This window comes from Rhinolophus hipposideros (genome assembly GCF_964194185.1).
Source record: "Rhinolophus hipposideros genome assembly, chromosome: X".
Classification (NCBI taxonomy): Eukaryota; Metazoa; Chordata; class Mammalia; order Chiroptera; family Rhinolophidae; genus Rhinolophus; species Rhinolophus hipposideros.
In genome coordinates, this window is record NC_138046.1 from 119,933,860 (window position 1) to 119,954,340 (window position 20,481).

At 43.3% G+C, this 20,481-nt stretch overlaps 1 protein-coding gene across 1 annotated transcript in view; it reads right to left on the reverse strand.

Moving 5' to 3' along the window:
* PRPS2 (phosphoribosyl pyrophosphate synthetase 2) overlaps positions 1–18,732 on the reverse strand; it is a 32,669-nt gene extending 13,937 nt beyond the window's left edge. Inside the window, exons 1-4 of the mRNA XM_081042701.1 lie at positions 18,530–18,732; positions 11,742–11,925; positions 1,572–1,670; positions 748–872 (exon numbers count right to left, since the gene is read on the reverse strand). Coding sequence (XP_080898827.1) covers positions 748–872; positions 1,572–1,670; positions 11,742–11,925; positions 18,530–18,651 — 530 coding nt within the window. The 5' untranslated portion in view covers positions 18,652–18,732. The remainder of the gene's footprint in view (positions 1–747; positions 873–1,571; positions 1,671–11,741; positions 11,926–18,529) is intronic.
* Positions 18,733–20,481: the final 1,749 nt, after the last annotated feature.

Genomic DNA, 20,481 nt, shown 5'->3' on the forward strand with positions numbered 1-20,481 from the left:
GGGGCGTGGAGGAGTGGAGGGGAAACCGATTTTATTGTAAATTTTCTCAGCAAAGGTATTCCTACACCTATGAGGCACAGGCCTTCGGTTTGACTTCTCATGGGTGCCTATTTCCTCCCACCATTGAAAGGCCTGGGGAAAGCCTGGCCTTCCTCCTGGGCTGCAGGGGAGAGATTGCCTTTTCATCTCCCTTCTCTCTGGAGGCCCCTATATGGGCACTGACACCCCAGCCACCAGCCTCCTCCTGGATCTGACACCTGACACCACACCCCCCCGACAGGCACCCAAGCATGGCTTTCAGCCCTTCTTTATTTCTTGGCCCCAGATAACTCCCTTTCTTTCCCGGTGCCCCACAGACACACATTTCTTTTGTAAGATTCTATTTGGGCTACCATTTCCAAGTGTTTATAGTAGGTAGGACCAGCTTACTCAATCGTGTTGTTAATTAAAAGCCTTATTTTACAATTAGGCGATTGCTTTTATAATCAGAAAAAAGAACTCAAAAAACTCAAGTGAAACGTATTCTTTGCTGAATGTGCATTTGTGTACGTACGTTTTTCTTTTATGATTGATAGAATGTTGACAAAGATGACAGCCCTCTCTTCTGGAGGTGAAGCCTATAGCTATAACACTTGCTTGCTCATTTGCAGAATAGCAGTTTAAAACACGCTTCCTTATTGAATACTCAGGAAAAGGAAAGAGCAGTCAGCAAACGCAGAAATTTGCCTAGGGTGTCCCAGGCCCTACCTTTTGGCGCCCCCCGCGTCGGGGGAAACGATGATACAGTTCCTCCACTCAGGGATGTTCTCCCGGATCCACTGCAGGACCGCAGGCTCCGCGTACAAATTATCCACGGGGATGTCAAAGAATCCCTAAGGGGGCAAGTCAGTGTCACACTGCAGGGCTTTTTAAAACATAATCTCTCGTTAAATACAATTTGAATTGTTTATTCCAAAAAAGCCTTCTCAATAAACTCCCTTTTCTTCATTTTAAGAGAATTAAGTCAAAAGACAGCTATGTTCCAGGAGTATATTTCAGTCCCATCTGCTATCTGTGGGGACGTGTTCTATTACGTTATGATCGCCTATATCCTAAGGAATAGAGAGAATGGCTTTACAGGGCAGTGGGGAAGAGGTTTGTTGTTTCTTAAGCACCTTATTATAAGTCAAATACTTCACATTCATTCTAAATTACAGAGTAGGCACAAACAGGATAATTTGGCCTGTTTTATAGATGAAGGAACCAAGTGATGAAGAGGTTAAAAAAACATACATTACGACTGCCATTCTAATTATTTTCCAGAAGTTGAGATGGAACTTTGGAGTTTATTAACAAGAAGTCATTTGCACGCCTCCAAAACTGACTGGAGGCAAGGTGCTGAAGATAGGAGACATCAACATTAAATTGTGTCCACATTCAATAAAGACGAAAAGCCAAGAGAATCACCATATACCAAACTCAAACACAAGTAACGTTACCTCCTTCGAAAATCACTTAACAAACAGTTAGGATTTAACCATTTGCATTAAGCCTGTACTCATAACCAAGGGCAAGAAAGAAAATGCCAGAACCTGGATCTGAGAGGCATGAAGGTCCATGGTGATGATGTGGTCTGCCCCTGCAACTGAGAGCATATTGGCCACAAGTTTCGCAGAAATCGGAGCACGACTCTAAAAAATAAAGACATGGATTTTTATGAGGGAGGAAATGGGTACATTGAGATTCCTCCCACTAAAATTTACATGAGAAAGATAAATCACAGCTGATTTATAACATGTTAATAAAGAAAATTAACATTAATAATTTTAGATTATTTACTTTAATAATTTAAATTAACAATAAAATTAATGTTATAACAAGAAGTATTCATTCCATTTCATTCACCAAAAATTTACTTACATATACTATTGCAAGGCAACGTGCTTGACACTAGGTACAGAGAACAAATCTCAAAGAAACAAACTATATACAGAGGGTGACAAAAAAAAATGTATAAACTTTTTTTTTTTTTTTAGAAGTTGTTGTGGGTCTTTTTTTGTTTTTTTAAAATTTTATTGGGGAACATTGGAGGACAGTGTGTTTCTCCAGGGCCCATCAGCTCCAAGTAGTTGTCCTTTAATATAGCTGTGGAGGGCGCAGCTCACTGGCCCATGTGGGAATCGAACTGGCAACCTTGTTATTCAGAGCTTGAGCTCTAACCAACTGAGCCATCCGGCCGCCCTGTTTATACGTTTTAAGAAAGGAAAAAAAACTAATAAAATTGTAATACTCAATATATACCGATGACAAAAGACAAATACAAGTCACGCTTGATTTCTGCAATTACAAGAGGTGCTCAAAGTGTTTACCATCAGTGTCCAGACACTTCTGATTACAGTAAACTACTGCTTGAGCAACACTGACCAACGTGTCCACTTGTATACATCTTTTTGGCACCTCCCCCCAAAAATGGCACCCCGGGTACGTGCTACCTCCTCTTTATCCACTCATTCATTCAGGGACACCCAGGCTGCCTCCACATCTTGTAGACCATGTTGCAATGAACATATAAATGTACACATTCCCTCGAAGCAATGTTTTGGTTTTTTTTAAATAAATACCCAGAAGTGGGATTCCTGCGTCCTTCTTTGTCTTGTTATACCTTTTAAGTCTATTCTGTCTGGCATAGGTATTGCTAGTACCACAGTATTTTTGTTTATTTCCATTTTCATGACGTATCTTTTTCCCATCCCTTTACTTTCAGTCTCTGTGTGTCTTTCAATCTGAAGTGAGTCTCTTGTATGCAGCAGCCTATGTAAGGGTCTTGTTTTATCCATTCAGCCACCCTATGTTTTGATTGGAGCATTTACTGCATTTACATTGAAAGTGATCATTGATAGATATGTAGTTATTGACATTTTGTTATTCATATTCATATTATTTTTTCATCTTAAAGAAGCCCCTTTAAGATTCCTTGTAATACTGGTCTGGTATAGATGAACTCCTTTAGCTTTTTCTTGTCTAGGAAGCTCTTTGTCCTTTGATTCTAAATGATAGCTTTGCTGGGTTGAGTAATCTTGGTTGTAGGTCTTTGCCTTTTGTCACTTTGAATATTTCCTGCCAATCCTTTCTGGCCTGCAAAGCCTCTGCTGAGTAATCAGCTGACAGTCTTAGGGGAGCTCCCTTGTGGGTAACTAGCTACCTTTCACTTGCTGCTTTTAAGGTTGGTTCTCTCATTGTCTTTAACCTTTGGCATTTTAATTATGATGTGTCTTATTGTGGGACACTTTGGGTTCATCTTGTTTGGGACTCTGTGCACTTCTGGGGCTTGTATGTCTATTTCCTTTGCCAGGTTAGGGAAGTTTTCAGTCATTGTTTCGTCAAATAGGTTTTCAATTCCTTGTTCTCTTTTCTCTTTCTGGTACCCTTATGATGTGAATGTTGTTAGATCTGATGTTTCCCAGAGGCCCCTAAAACTGTGCTCATTTTCTTGGATTTTTTCTTTTTGCTGTTCTGTTTGGGTGTTTTCTGCTACCTTATCTTCCAAATTACTGATTCGATCCTCTGCTTCATCTAATCTATGGTTGATTCCCTTTAATGCATTATTCATTTCAGTTATTGTATTCTGTATTTTTGACTGGTTTTTATGCTTTCTATCTCCATTTTTATGTTTCCTATCTCTTTCTTGAAGTTCTCTCAGAGATCACTGAGCATCCTTATAACCAGTGTTTTGAACTCTATGTCTGGTACCATGTTTCCCCAAAAATAAGACCTAGCCGGACCATCAGCTCTAATGCGTCTTTTGGAGCAAAAATTAATATAAGACCCGGACTTATTTTAATATAAGACCAGGTATAATATAATACTGGCTCTTATATTAATTTTTGCTCCAAAGGACGCATTAGAGCTGATGGTCCGGCTAGGTCTTATTTTCAGGGAAATATGATAGATTGCCTCCATTTTGTTTAGTTCTTTTTCTGGAACTTTGTTTTGATGTTTCATTTGGGACATGTTTCTTTGTCTCCCAATTTGGGCTGCCTCCCTGTGTTTTTTTCTATGTATTAGGTAGGGCTGCTATGTCTCCTCGTCTTATGTAGAGTGGTCTTATGGAGTAGGTGCCCTGTGGGGCCCAGTGGCATGGTCTCCCTGGTCACCTGAGCTGGGTGCTCCCGGTGTGTCCCTTGTGTGGGTTATGTGTGCACTCCGGTTATAGTTCAGCACTGGTTGCTATTTGCATGTCTGCTGGAGGGATTGATCCTTGGGCTCACTGGTTGTGAAGATTGGCCGTGACTACAGTAGAGGAGCTGTTGTGCAGGGGCTGACCCTACAAAGCAGGATTCACTTTAGCAGGGCTCTGGTGCCTGCCCAGTCTGCCCTTTGGGGGTGTTGTCCTTGGAGGTGGCTGGGTGATGTGCCAGCTGGGTCTGAAGCTGGCCACCGGGAGTGCCCGCTGCAGGTCAAGTTCAGCTGCAGCCTATGCCCTGCCTAGGGTCACCTGGCATGAGCCACAAAGCAATCTGGAGCTGGCTGCCACCCACACTGGGCTTGGAGGCGCCTCGAGAGACCAAGCCATGAACTGAGGTTGGATGCTGTTAATGCTGGGATAGGGCTGCTCAGCCAGAGTTACGGGACATGCTGAAGCTGTTTATTTGGCTTTTGTGAACCTTTGAGAGATTTTAGGAAAGTTCTCAGCATGAGCCAAGACAGGCAGTTTATAGGGAAAAGCCACTGGAAGTGGCTTGGGTGGGCCTACAAGTTGGGTTGGGCAGGGTCCCCGGGAATCACCAGGGCAGGCAAAAGATGTTAGCCAGGTCGATGGAGACACAGATAGGGTGCCTGCCCGTGTATGCAGGCTGGGTGAGGGGAGGGCTCAACAAAGGAACAATGGATTCTGCTAGAACTTTTGTCTGGGAGAAAGTTGCCCCTCAAGCCTTCGCCCTGAAACCAGACAACTCAGTTCCTCCCCGCATGTCCCTGTGCCTTTCAATCTGCTGCCGCAGGGCTGAGGGTCAGAGCAAGTGAGTCTGTCAGTGAGTAAGTCCATGCATGGTCTTTTTAAAAGGAGCACTTGGGACGTCAGCCACCCTCTGTTTCATTCAGACACAATCTCCACTGGTTTTCACAGCCAGAAGTTGTGAGGACTTCTCTCCCCACTGGAACCCTGGGCTGGGGCCCCTCACTCCTCTGGGGAGGACTGCCACAGATATTTAATGGTCACCCGTGGGTGTGGGACCAGGCCGTTCCATGTTTCTGCCCCTCTTACCAGTCTCAAAGTGGCTTTTTCTGTTTGGCTTTAGTGGTAGGGCTTCGGTTCAGCCACACTTCAGTCAATTCTCGATGATGGCTGTTCTATAGTTTGAATGTAATTTTGATGTGGTAGTGGGAGGAGGTGAACAGTGTTTGCCTATTCTGCCATTTTGACCGGAAATCTCCCTGAACATTAATAGATGTTTGTAGATAGTGAGATTATGGGGAAGCATTTTTCTCATTTTTAAAAATGTTCAACCGTCTCAACTAACTACATATTATCATTCAAGTTTTCATTGTTTACTCCCATGTTCTTTTCCATGTTGGCTTTGGGATCAAAAGGCCTCGGCCAGTCTGGCTCTAGCTACTGAGAGCTGGTCCTCCCACACATGTGCCTCTGCTACAAGGGTCCTCCTTACAGTCTGTCCTGGGCCTGCTCTCCATTTTCTGAAGGGCACTTTAAGTGCTGTCTACACCTGCATACCTGTCTCACCTCCATTCCACCCCATCTCTGCTGAGCCAATGTGTTTGGAGCTCCAGATCTGGTTCAAATCTCCAAACTTAAGGAATTCTGAGAACTCCAGAGGGAAATGATCTGTCCCTCCCAAAACGACACAGCACTGGCTAAGCATGTGGCCCCCACCCTTTGGGACTGCCTGCTAAAAGACTGACGTGAGCAGATATATGTACGAATGTCAGAGTTCACAGCTAGAGTATGTAGTCCTCAAGGACAAAGATTTGGTTTTGGAGATTTTCATATCATCTATTGCACATAGCTCTGTACCTTGAATACGATAGTTCTTTGATAAATATTTCACAATAGAAATCTCTGTAATACCAAGTTTCCAAGGCTTTATCATTAGCCTCACTGATTGTGAGAATTATTAGGTTTGACAAAATTCCAGGATAATTAAAAAAAAACATCGAGCACTGAAACTTCTTTGTAATAGATTCTGACTCACAGTGCTAGTCAATTTGGGGCTCTTCCTATTTCTCTGCTCATCTCTCTCAGTGGCATTGAGCATTTCTTATTTCTGAGATGCAAATTACAGGGGTAACTTCCAAATTCATACTTTCTGATTTCCCTCTTAAGACCTTGTTTACAAATTTGGTTTTTACACTGTGTTTCATAATTTGGCTCAACACCCAAATGAATCTTGCAGGAAAAATGATTTACAAGTTACCTGATTTTACATCCCAAAAAGAGAAAAACTCATATGGCATTTCAACAAAGGTAGAGTCAAGGTACAGCAGTCAAAAATAAAACGTTCAATTCCCCTAACGAAAAATGGATAAAGGTCAAGCGTTTTGTGAACCAGCCCAATCATGACAAAGACTCTCCTGCTACTTCAGATCTTATCCAATGTATTAGATGCCACACTGCTAAAAGCATACAATTAGACAACTTTTTAAAAATGTACAAGATTGTAGAAATTCATGTCAGAACAACTGTCCTCAATGTTTCCAGTTAAGAAATAAAAAGAAACAATTTTGTCATTGAAAAGAGAATATAACCTGGAAAATTGTTTTGAAAAAAGTCTTCTATCACTTCAGAAGTAATTATTTCCAGCCTTGGCCACATCATACTGTTTTTTACTGGGAAAGGACACTAGCAATTATTAAGTGTCCACTAGAGCAGGAGTCAGCAAACCCGGGCCCATGGGCCAAGCCCAGCCCGTGGTCTGTTTTTGTACAACCTGTGAGATAAGAAGTTTTTACATTTTTAAGTGGTTGAAAAAACAATCAAAACAAGAATATACTGTGACATTTGAAAAGTCTATGACATTTATATTTCAATGCCCATAAATAGAGTTTTACTGGAACACAGTGACAATCCTTCCTTTGCATGTGATATATGGCTACTTTCATGCCTAAATGGTGGCACTGAGCCATTTGTCTCTACCTGGTGGTCCACAAAGCCTAAAAAGTTTGACACCTGACTCTTTTTGGAAAAGTCTGCTAAGAAGTTTATAAATAGTAGCAAATATTATCCTTAATTTACAGGAAACTAAAGACACAAAAAGTTTAAGTTACTTTTACAAAGGACATATTGAGTAAATAATGGCACTAAAATTCAAACCTGAGTCCACCGGATTCCAAAATTGGAACCCCAGAGTTCAGACCACACTGTGCCATGCCTTTTCCAATTAATACTATATTGTCATCATTTTCCATGATGGTTATTACATTGTGCTGATATGTCAAATTCATGAAACCATTCCTTCACTGTCAGAACTTGTCCCTGGTTTCTTGCACATATAAATAAAACCAAAAATAAAGTTGTACAGATGTGCAGGGCTTGCTTAAAAAGATGCAGTGAGATTAAAAATAATGAAATAAGCTTTGAATATGATTAAAACGCTCTAGCTTTTTCTGGGCTTCTTTGCAGCTATCAATTACCAGGAACTTCTGCGTCTTAGACGTCACAGCAATACAGTTCTATGGGAGGGAAAAGATAAGAGAAAGTCTGGGTGGGGGGCTGCCCAGGGCTCCTCCTCTGGCTAAGGAGGAGAATTTTCTGTCTGAGCCTAGAAAGCAAGTGTGGCCCATGACTTCCCATCGCATTCAAACACTACATGGCCTTTAGTCTATCTAAGCAATCTAAAAGCGGGGAGAAGTGCTTCCCCCATCACTCTGGGTCTCATCGTTCACCCTCATGGGTAAATGAAGTCTGCTCACAGGCTCAGGCCATTTTGCCTAAGCCGGCACTAAACCCTTGATACCCTCACTTCAATATAGTTTCCCAATACAAAGCCAATCCAGTTGATATAAGGAAAGAAATGGATAGTTAGAAAAATGATCAAGAGATATGAGCAGCAATTGAAAAAATACAAAAGCATCCCTCAAACGATAGACAAAAGTAAGAATTTCCTTTTTGACCAGTTTGGTAAAAGAATGAAACCGTCTCTCTCCTTATAATACAAGTCACACTGACTATACTGACATGTCAGAAATAATAGTGCCAGAACAATCTATTCGTCTTGGCCACCTCCAACGTCAGTCCCAAAGCTCGAGGCCTATAAAAGGGTGGCTATGTGTCAGACTCGCCTGGGATAGCTGGGGTGAATACTTCTTTCCTGCTATAGTTATTCATAGAGCCCCTTCAAGCTCTCAAGTGTCTTGGCTTAGATGATAAATGATATATAATAATGACCCTACCTCAAACCTTGAACTGTTCTTAAAATATCCACTTATTAATACATTAATGATTTCCTTCAGGGCCCCCTGGAGTGGGCTGAATGGTGGCCCCAAAGATATCAGGTCCTAATCCTTAGAAGCTGTTTAACTGTTAACTTACTTGGAAAGAGGGTCTTTGCAGATGTGATTAAGTTAAGGACTCTGAGACGGAGATAATCCTGGAGGGCCGTAGATGCTATCACACGTATCTTTAAAAAGGAAGATTTGACAGAGACAAGTGAAGGCCACGTGAAGATAGAAGCAGAGGATGGAGTGATGTGGCCACAAGGAACGCCCCATCTACCAGAAGCTGGGACAGGCCAGGAAGGATCCTTCCCCCGAGTCTCCGGATGAGTGTGGCCTTCCCACACCTTGATTTTCAACTCCTGGCCTCAGAAGTGTGACAGAATATACTTCCATTGTTTTAAGCCACCCAGTTTGTGGCAATTTATTATGGTAGCAACAGGCAACTAACACAGCCCTCCATGACTGCGTCTTCTCTACTAGTTTCTCTAACAATAAGCCACACAATCTGTCAACTCAGGATTCCCTCATCTGCTATTCGTGCAGTCTCTCAACTGTTATCATATCCTAGCTTCTGTGCTGTTGACAATCAACGTCTTATTTCTTCCATCAGCAGCTAAATTTGGAAAGTTGGGGAATCATCTGATTGAGTTTAAAAGCAGCTACCATGTTGTTTCCAAGAAACGCACTTATAGCACAATGATGAAGAAAAGGTGAAAGGGAGGAAAGAAACAAGTGCTCGAAATGGCCCCCGATGGCAAACCCTTCTACACGTCCCACAATGGGAAAATGGCTGAAGCGCCAGTCAGACGACACAGTTGCACAGAACAGCTAAAGCCATGAGGGTTTTAAGAACTCCACGGGGCTCTTTTTTGTCAGCACAGTAGTAGGGGGCACTGTTGGCAATCAAGGGTCAGAGGCCAGGAACGCATCACAACCTCTGGAAGGCAGGAGACCAGCCAGTGCCCGCTGCTCTGTACAACAAAGACTATATTATGAACGCACTTAAGAAACAAAGTTTGCAAATGCAACCTTGGAAACCATTGCGAACCGGTTACTTGCAAACAGTGAATGTGGGAATCTCAATATTTGTATCTGTTAAAGAACAAGTTAGGTTACAAATCAGTGGGGAAGGGCCCTGTAATGATAAAAGAAATCATTTATTTATGATACCATTATCAAATATCTCAGCCCAAATGCAAAAGCTACTCGAAGTGAAAGGAGAACCTGATTACAAATTACAGGATATACAATTTACTAAACCTCTTGTTACCTGAAGAGACATAATAGCAGAATATTAATTATCTGTATGACATGGACAAGGACAAAGGGCTAAAGCATCCTGTGGAAACATACAGATGAAGGGAAGAGACTACACTGATGGGACAAAATGAATTGAAATTTAAGAGCTAAAAATACACACAAAACCAAGTTTAGAACCAAGTTTCAAAAACTTTGAAACCAAGTTTAGAATAAAAGACATTCCATGAATAATAAGTGGGCTTCACAGCAGCATATGTAACCTAAGGTTTGGCTACCCTTAGCTAAAGCTAAGTCACAACAGACACACATACGACCAGTCAACGCTCTAATTCAGGGGACGGCAAACTATGGCCTGTGGGCCAAATCTGGCCAGCCACTCATTTTTGCACTACTTGTGAGCTAATAATGGTTTTTATATGACTAGACAGCTGAAAAAAAAAATCAAAAGAACATTTCATGTCACGTGACAATTATATGAAATTCACATCTCAATGTCCATAAATAAAAATTTTATTGGAATACAGCCATGCCAATCATTTACATACTGTCTGTTTCTGCCCTTGAGATACAACCTGAGTTCAGTAGTTACCACAGTGAACATAGAGCCCTTTACGGAAAAACTTTGCTGACCCCTTCTAACCTATATGTGGCAAATTATATGTCAAGTACAGAATGGAGTTCTGGAGATCAAGGTTTCAGTGAGAAATTAACTGACTAAGCTGTGTTCAGCATGAGGTCTGGAAATGATACCACCTTGGTATATGAATTCAAACTTATAAAGGGATTTTTTTTCCTACGTGAGGGAATCTTGGGTGCTGTTTAGAAATTTGCATTGTTTCAGAAAATGAATTACGGAGATAAATGGAGGTGTACTGGGGAAAACCTTTCTCACAATTTGTCACCACAACACAGAACAGCAGTGTGCCTTATAAACTGGAAAGATTCATGCGGAACCTGACCTAACATCTATGCATAAGATATAGAGTGGATAACAGTTTCAAAGTTGATCCCTGTGGTGAGTTGAATGGTATCCCTCAAAAGCCAAGTCCACCCAGAACCTCAGAATGTAATCTCATTTGGAAACAGGGTCTCTGCAGATATAACTAAGGTAAAGATCAAGATGAGATCACTCTGGATTAGGGTGGACCCTAAATTCAATGACTGTCCTTTTATAAAACAGGAAACGACAGAGACACAGGGAAGAAGGTCATGTGAAGACAGAGGCAGAGATGGGAATGATGCTACCAGAAGTCAAGGAATGCCAGGAGCCACCAGGAACCAGAAGAGGCAACGAAGCCTTTCTGCTAGTCTTCAGAGGAAGCGCAGCCCAGCCAACACTAGGATTTCTGACGTTTGGCCTCCAGAACTGCGACAGAATACATTGCTGTTGTTTCAAGTCACTGAGTTTGTGAGTTTGTGGAAGACCGTATCTTCTTCAATTTCCTCTAGAAACTCAAAGTCTCCTAGAGTGCTAATGTTGTTAAAAGAATAACTCAACGACATTAGGTTCATTCTTCTCGAAAAGTTAATAAGAAATAATGGTATATTCCTAAAATCAAACCTTTTATTTTGGGTAATTATGTATTCACATGCAGTTGTAAGAAACGATGCAGAGATCCGGTGTGTCCTTCACCCAGTTTCTCCTCATGGTCACATTTTGCAAAACTATGGTACATCACAGCCCGGAGACTGCCACTGATAGTCTAGTGACCTGCTTCCGACTCCCCCAGGGTTTGTGCTCACCGGGTACATGGGGGGTAGCTACTTAGTTTTAGCTACCACCAAAGCTACACAACAATTTCACCCCACAAAGACTATAATGGTATTTTCCTACCTACAAAACTATGCTTTATCTGTTTCTGTACCTATAAATATTAACACGATGGCTGGTTCAAAGACAAACCTTTGAAAAAGCCAAGGTGAAAGAGCATATTTACTTGATCATTAAAATAGAAGGCAAACATTTTCTAGATATTCTGAAGTAATGTGAGGAAGAAAAATGTAGACGATAACCCAGAGCACGTTCCTTCAACAGGACACAGCTCTCGTACCTTGTCCTTTTTATCTTGTCGGGCATATGGAAAACACGGGATCACTGCAGTCACCCTGGACGACGACGCAATCTTGCAGGCATTGATCATGATGAGAAGCTCCATCAGGTTGTCGTTGATCTCGCCACAGCCACTCTGGATGATATAGACATCTTCCCCTCTCACGCTTTCACCAATCTCAACACTAGGAAAAGAAAAATGCCGCCTATTAACAGGAAAGCATATTTGTGTTGTGCGGGGCCCCAGGACCATCCCCAGGTTTGATGATTCGCCAAGATTCAGCATTTATATACGGTTGTACTCACGGCTCTGATTACAGTGAGAGGATACAGGGCCAAAGTGGGCAAAGGGAAAAGGCGCACAGAGTGAAATCCAAGGGGAAACCAGGTGTAAGCTTCCAAGAGTTGTCCTCAGTAGGGTCACACAGGTTGAGCTTAATTCCCCCAGCAAGAGCTGTGACAACACATGTGAAGTGCTTGTTGTCTACCAAGGAAGCTCGTTAGAGACTTAGTTCCTGGGGGGTTTTATTGGCGGGCTGGTCCCGCAAGGCACCCTCTGCCTGGCACATAACCAAAACTCCAGACTCCCAGGCATTCAGCATTAATTAAGCACGGTGTCCACTGGGTTTAGCAGTGAGACATTTCTATCATGGAATGGAGGGAACCCTCGCAAAAGTTAATTTCCTAGACACCAGCTGAGGGCCACCTTGCCAGCAGGCGTTTTTCATGTACAAGATCTTATATGCTCTTTAGAAATTTGTCTCGGCCTTGCTATGTGAACTCCTTTCCGTTAAATATTATATTTACTTTTAATTTTTATTCAAGTTACATATACACATTGCTTAAAAGATTCAAATCATTCTGCAAGGCTTATAACAAACAGCCCAGAGGCAACCAGTTTCAACTCCTGATATGGTTTTTCGATGTTTATCTTCAAGTCTTTAGCTGATGTGTCTGGATTGCTTCATCTTGATTTCTCATTTTTAGGCATCACGTGTTGACGCGTCACTATGAAGATGAGGATTTAACTCTATTTCCTCCTCATCCCATCACCTGAATCATGTGCAGCCTCCCTGCCTACCTCGTCTGGCCATCATCCCAATACAGATCAATATCCTAACCAAATAAGAGTGCTACATTTCCACTGTGTAAATACTGTTCAGAGCTGAACCCATATAGGGAACTTAAAGCAGTTCATAGTTATTTCTCATCTAAGCACAAGTTTTGTTTTTTTGGGTTTCTTTTTTTTGGGGGGGGGGCGGGTTGTTTTCCCTAGAGGAAATTATGCTATCTTTTGATCTGCGAAGTTTTCTGAGTACAGAATACACATTCCAGCCTAAACACTTGGCTAACAAGCTGAAGGACGTTGGAGGCCTCAAGTGCCGGCTCGGAGACTTCACCTTCCTGCCCGCATCTCCCCAGAGCTGTCTGACCTGCGTTCTTTCTGCTCTGCCCAGCTGCCGCCTGGAATGCCCCTCCACCCCTGTCCATCACTCCATTTCCCACTTTCTGTACCCTTTCTTGGTGTACTTCCTTGCTTTGCTGAATGGTGTCCTCCAGTAGTTTCTTGAGAAAGAGTAAATAGGAGCTTTGAAAGGCTTCAAAAACTGCATGTTGGAAAATATCTGTATTTTGGGTATATAATTCTGAGTGTTCAACCCAAGAGTGAGCCTGCCCATCACTGGCAGGGGCCTTCCACGACAAGGAAAGCAAACCAGTGCCATGTACTCAGGCCAGTCCTTCACCGAGTACTGCCTGAGAGCCAAGGGCACTGTCAGCTCTACTACAATGTTTGTTTTGAAAAGGCCAATTTGTTCCAATGATTGATATACTAGAAAGTTTGAGAATAACATGAATTTTTCACTTGCTTTACCATGATCCCTCATCCTGAGATGAGAATGCAGAAGACCACACTGCACCCAGGTAAATGGAGCCACTAAGAAATACTCCACACACACACACACACACACACACACACACACACACACACACACACACGTCACACACTCACCCATCCACATCTGGTGTTTCTGCACCATTTCAGATTGCCCTCAGTTAACCTCCTCACGAGAACGCAAAAGCTGTAACCCTTCTGAGACCCACTTCAACAAGCAAGTTGCAGGTCTTTTTCAATTATTGTATATATGTCTGTTGTAAACATGTAGTACGTGTTTTTCCATTTTTATTATATTCCCATCTTTTTTCAATATGCCAATGAGGAAATTTTTGAGTGTTGTGCCCTTAACCCCATTTTTCCCATAAGCCCTGTGGCTTTTTGCTGCATGATTTTGCATAATGTGGAGATTTTTTGGAATTCGTCTGTCACCTTACAGAAGTGACTGTAAATGAAAGAAGGCACATCCAAAAAAGAAAGCCACTGAATCTTACTTTAAAATTACAAGTGAGGCACATAAACAATTACCCTATGCCCCTTCCTGCTATTAGAAGCCAATTATACCCAATGATATGGTTTTATTAAAAGAGCCAACTATTTCATAAAAAATTTAAATACAAGTGGCATTTGGGATACCATATAGTAGCCTATCTGAATCAATAGAAGCTTCTATTAAGTTCAAGTAGGATAATTAGAAGAGAAAAATGAAGTAATTCAAGATAACATGATCTGAAAATGAGTTTTGGCAATAGTGGGTTATATTCTTGCATGGATGAAAACAGTATGCTGCTGGGCTGGCCGGTGGCTCAGGTGGTTGGAGCACTGTGCTCCTAATGCGGAGGTCGCTGGTTCGATTCCCACATGGGCCAGTGAGCTGCACCCTCTATAGCTAAGACTGTGAACAACAGCTCTCCCTGGAGCTGGACTGACGTGTGCTGACGTGTGCTGCCGCAAGCTGCTGTGTCGCCATGAGTGGCCAGTGGCAAGCGTGAGTGGCCGGCAGCCAGTGTGAGCTGCCGTGAGTGGCCGACTGACAACTAGCGACCGACTGCCTCAGCAGCGGGTGGGGGGTGGGGGTGGCAAGGCTCATAATACCAGCATGGGCCAGGGAGCTGTGTCCTACACAACTAGACTGAGAAACAACAGCTTGAACTGGAGTGGGGATGATGAGGCAGAAGAAGTGGGGGTAAAAAACAACAATATGATGTCAACCTCAGGATGAGAGGGACAGAATTCTATGTGCTCCCTTTCTATCTTGAATACGAAGGAACTAAATTCCTTTGTGCACATCACATCAACTGTGGGATGAAGTCAATATGGAAATCATTTATTGCATAGCTCAGGGGTTGACAATCTAAGCCATGAGCTGAGGATGATGTGATTGGCAGAATAATGGCCTCCCAAAGATGTCTATATCCTAATCCCTCGAACCTTGAATATTTCAGTTTACATGGCAAAGTGGAAGCAAGGTGGCAGGTGGAATTAAGGTTACTAATCAACTGACCTTAAAATAAGATTATTCTGGATTGTTCTAGTTGACCAATGTAATCACAAGGGTCCTTAAAAATGGAAGAGGGAGACAAAAGAGGTCAAAGAGATGTGAGGACTGAAACAGGGTCAGGAGATACTACGTTGCTGGCTTTGAAGATGGAAGAAGGGGCCAAGAGCCAAGGAATGTGGGCAGCCTCTAAAAGGTGGGAAAGGCAAGGCTGAGATTCTCTCCCAGAGGCTCCAGAATGGGGCACAGTGACCCATGATGGACTGCCAGGCTACAGAATGGCACAGTGCAGCAGCTACGGAGACAGGGGCCCACAAAGCCTAAAATATTCATTGTCTGGCCCTTCACAGAAAAAGTTTGCCAATTCCTGCTGTGACGACTGCTGATCCCCAACATTTCAGCCTCTTTGGTCCATTTTTCCTTAGGAACCTCAATCCGCCTATGACTAACAGTCCAGAGCAGGACAGAAAATACTACTAACATGGCAACTTTTTCCCCAAAGTTATTCCTGCTTCTACTCATAAACATGATCACGACTGATCTTTATTGTAGGACTTTTAAAACTTGTGGCCAGAAGGCCGCATCCCTTTGCTGTTCAGATAAAGGATCCTTACTGATCCTGAAATAAGAAGACTGATGAGTTTGAGTCAACAATGAATAGATGTGGTAATTAAAAGATGGCCGCAGACTCTTTAACACTTTTCCCATCAAGAAGGTTCCCCTTGGGATATGGGAGGACTCTGTGCTTGACAACAGAATATGACAAAAGGGATGCAGCACCAACTTCGGGGGTCAGGCCTTAATAAACTGGTAGATCCCACTTCCTGTCTTTTGGAATACTCGTGCTTGGTACCCAGCTTCCATGCTGTAAGGGGGAAGCTTAAGCAGCCCTGTGGAGAGGCACTGAGGCTCCTAACCAAGCTCCCAGGCAAAAGCTAGTACCAACTTACCAGCCACGTAAGGAAGCCATCTTAGAAGTGTATCCTCCAGCCCGTTAATTATCCCAGATGCCACCACATGAGGCACAAACAAGCCTTCCTTGCTGAACCCTGCCCAAACTGCAGATTTGACAGTTCAATAATTAATTATTGTTACCAACCATGAAATTCTGAGGTGATTTGTTACACAATGAGAGACAACCAGAATTTTGGGTCTTACAACATAGCTAATGACTCTGGGCAGGTTAACTGACCAGGATAAACTGTTACAACAGATGTTCAGACATCATCATTGGTGCTGTCCTAGGACATTATGATGGCATTTCAGTGGTCTATAGTAAAGCTGAGGCGGACATCTCCCTCATGTCTGAAATGATTTAGAGATGAGAAGTTAAAATCAGGAGGCTCTGTGTCCGATTACATAGTGTTTGAAAATGGGGAATGAATGGGAGGAGCGATGACCAGGAGACACCAAACCAGATTTCTGGTCCTGGTTCAGTAAGAGATTCAGAAAGGGGCCCCTTACATGAATTGAATCAGTCCTGTCTTCCCTTTGCTCTTCTGTGTCTGGTCCCTAGGAACATACAGTAAAAACTGGATCACTAGCATAGTACCTGGTACAGAGAGGACTGTTGATAAAAATCAGCCTCTGGACCTACACAGTTCATGGGAAAGAGAAAAGTCGAGAAGTTAACCTCTTAGAGTCTAAGAGGTTAAAACATAAAACATAACTGTAAACATAAAATATAACTGTAGAAGCAATTCCGAGACTTCATGTAGAATGGTTTTTGAGACCTCATGATTTTTAATTATCAAGTGGTAGTTGTAAAATACTCAAAACCAAGTAAAATTAGGCCTGCTTTAATACTTCAATGAGTGAGTTTCACCCAACAGTACACATAGTATTTTTAGCAGAAATCCAATGCTGACTTCCCAATGGACTTCTGATGTAGATTAACCACTTTCTTTAGCAATGGATTGGGCTACACTGAGATAACATGGAAGGGCAACAGATTTGTTTCTAAAATCTACTTCACCCAGAAATTTCTCCTTTACTTACTGCATTTCCCCAAAAATAAGACCTAGCCGTGTAATTAAAGCTACTGAAACTTGAATAGGACTGTCAAAATATTCCAACATTTATACCTAGCTATACTATCTTTCTCTAGAGGCCGACATCCTCCTGGACTTCTGTGTTCAACTCTGCAAGGAGGAATTCTTTATCCCAGCATTAATACCACCTGGTACTCAGTCACAAACGTTTCTTCACTTACACTATCATCAGGGCCATGTAATTGTAATTTCCCACCTAGAAGAAGGGAGTCCCATCTCCCAAAAAGCTGACAACAACAAACCACCTTCCCCATATGCATTAAAATAACACCTCAGTATCTAAGAAATTTTCACCTAACTCAAAGTCATCAAGACTTTCTCCCATGTTTTCATCTAGAAAATTTTAGTTCTAGGTAGGTTTTACATTTAGGTCTATGATCCATTTCAAGTTAGTTTTTGAAATGGTGGGAAGAATGGACGAATGTTCTTTATTTTTATTTATTTATTTATTTATTTTTTGGCAGCTGGCACCAATTATTCCAGCCCCACTTGCTGAAAATGTTTGTGGATCTTGGACAAAGATATAAAAATGATCAGTAACCATGTACAGTGCTAGACATTTGAGGGGGGGAAATGAGACCAACTTGAAATTATTCAAAGAACTTTGAGGACTCCTGCAAGTGGAAAACGGAACCCCTGGTTCTGCCTCTGGCCTGCCCTCACTGAGCAGAGCGACCACTTCTGGACCTGAGACATGGGTGGCATTTACATTCCAGCCGTGGACTGGCTGCTGGACACAGCAGAGTCCCAGAACTACGAAGGAGCTTAAAGTCTATCATCTTTGAGGCAGAAAAATTAGAGGAAGCATTGGGGAACCCAGCACGTGCGCCTCGGAGTTCCCACGTTTTTTAAACCCTTTGCACAACCACCTTCTGGTTAACCCAGAAGTTTGCACCCTGGCTGCTCAGGAGAGTCACCTGGGAGGTTTTTTCATGCTGCTCCCCAGCCAGTGGGCTCAGACCCCGGGGCAGGGCGGAGAAGAGGCGTTTTAAGGGGAACCAGGTGAATCCCATTGCGCAGCCCACGCCGGGGGCGGAACCTTCCCGAGCACGCCGGGTTTGGGATAAGTCCCTCAGGGACGCGAAACCCCAGCAGGCACAACCAAGGCGGCCCTCCCCGCGTGTCCTGCACCGAGGCGGTTCGCGCCGGCTGCGCCCACGGCGCCCCGAGACGCTGTGACCGCCCCCAAGTCGCCCTTCCGGGCTGGGGCCGCCCTCCTTGGCTTCCCAGGGCGCAGCGGCTGTGGCGCGGAGGCCTCGTCGTGGCCGGCCCGCCCCGGAAGGGGGAGCGCCCGCCACAGCCGAGCCGCGCGCCCCGCGCCCTCCCCCGCACAGCGCGGCCCCCACCTGGTCTCCTGGTTGCTGAACTTCTTGGTGATCACCTTGCCTAGCTCCAGGCCCAGCCGGTCGGCCACGCGCTGGGACAGGTCCTGGTGCGAGCTACCGCTGAAGAGCACGATGTTGGGCATGATGGGGCTCCGAGGGGTACGCGGCGGAGACGGAGTGGCGGTGGCACCGGAGGCTGCAGCCGGGGCGGGAAAGCTCGGCTGCCGGGCGGAGGGAGGAGCTGAGCCACTGGAAGCCGCGGGAGGCGGAGCTCCCCGAGGAGGAGTTGGAGGGGGCGGGGTTGGGGGAGGAGCGATAGAGCGCCGCGGCTGGACTCGCTGGTGGAGCGGGGGGAGGTGGGAGGAGCAGCGTGGGAAGAGGAGGAGAAGGGGAGTTGGAGAGGGTTGGGGAGCAGGAGTGGAGGGAGAACGGGAGGGGCTGGGAGTCAGGAACTGACCACACACCGAAGGCGGGAGGCCCTGGGTGGTCCTGAAGCATTGAGGTGCCCTTGCTCCGTGGGAGAGCTCCAGACCACAATCTTGACTTTTCGGTCCTGCCTCGCGGTTGAAAGCCAATGAGCCAGATTAAGTGAGCATCGAGGGAGGGTGCGGGAAGAGGCGATGGAGGTACCTGGCAACCGGGAGCGATCCCTCAACCTAGTATACCCCAAACTCAGTGCAAAGGACTAGTGTCCAACTACAGGGGACTGCAAACTGTGGCCCAGGGCCAGACCCACAGCGCTGCCTCTGTACCGGAGAGCTCAATACTGTTTTCACACATGAACATTGTAATCTACTAATACTTACACTACCTTTGAACTCCGATTAAGAGAAATATCTCCCTCAAAAAATAACTTTCCTCTCATTAGTAGGTATGTGCTGCAATAAAAAAAATAATAAAGTACTCAATTATTATTATAGTTTGGTTTTCATCAATAAAAACATTGTGAAAATTTTTTCTCTGTTATATAAATACCTACATAATTTGCTCTTCATTTTGCCTCTTGGCCCACAAAGCCTTAATTATTTATCACCCAGTCCGGAGTCAAAATTTGCGACATATACTTTACACCTACAGCACACGTCAGTTGGGACTCCATATTTCAAGTGCTCAACAGCCACACGTGGCTAGCAGTTGCCATATTAGAACGAGAAGCTCTAGAACACTGGTTCCTAAGAGCAGTGCCAAGACACCCTGATGCATCTATTCTATTGTATTTTTATCAGGAGTGTGACAAATAACTTACAACTAATTATAAAATGCTAAAATTTATTAAAAAATTACTTACGTATAAGTTTAAATGGATGCAAGTTTATTCCTCTATTAGTAACATTTTCACTCATAAATCAAGTATTTATTCTGATTTTTATTTTCTATCACTTAAAGAAATTTAAAAAAATAGAGGTGTAACGAACACCGATAAACCCATCACTTTAGGCTTAAGAGCTGTCAAAATTTTGCCATATTTGCTTCATCTATTTTTTTCTGAAGTGTTTTGAATTACAGTCATCATATAATCATGTCTAAATTCTTTAGTCTGCATCTATGAAAAGATAAGGATATCACACCACATACAAAAATTAATTCAAAATAGATCAAAGAACTAAATGGAAGAGCTAAAACTATAAAACTCTCAGAAGAAAACATAGGTATAAATCTTCATGACCTTGGATTAGACAATAATTTCTTTAATATGACACCAAAAGCACAGGCAACAGCAACAAAAATAAACTGGACATCAAAGTTAAAAATTTTTGTGCTTTAAAGATACCATCGAGAAAGTGAAAAGATAATGCACAGCATGGGAAAAAAATGTTTGCAATTCACATACATGATGAGGGACTGGGATCTAGAATGTATAAAAGTCACCACAACTCAATAAAAAGACAACTTAATTTTAAAGTGGGCAAAGGAAGCTGCACATGGATGTTTATAGCAACTTTATTCATAATGGCCAAAACTTGGAAGCAACC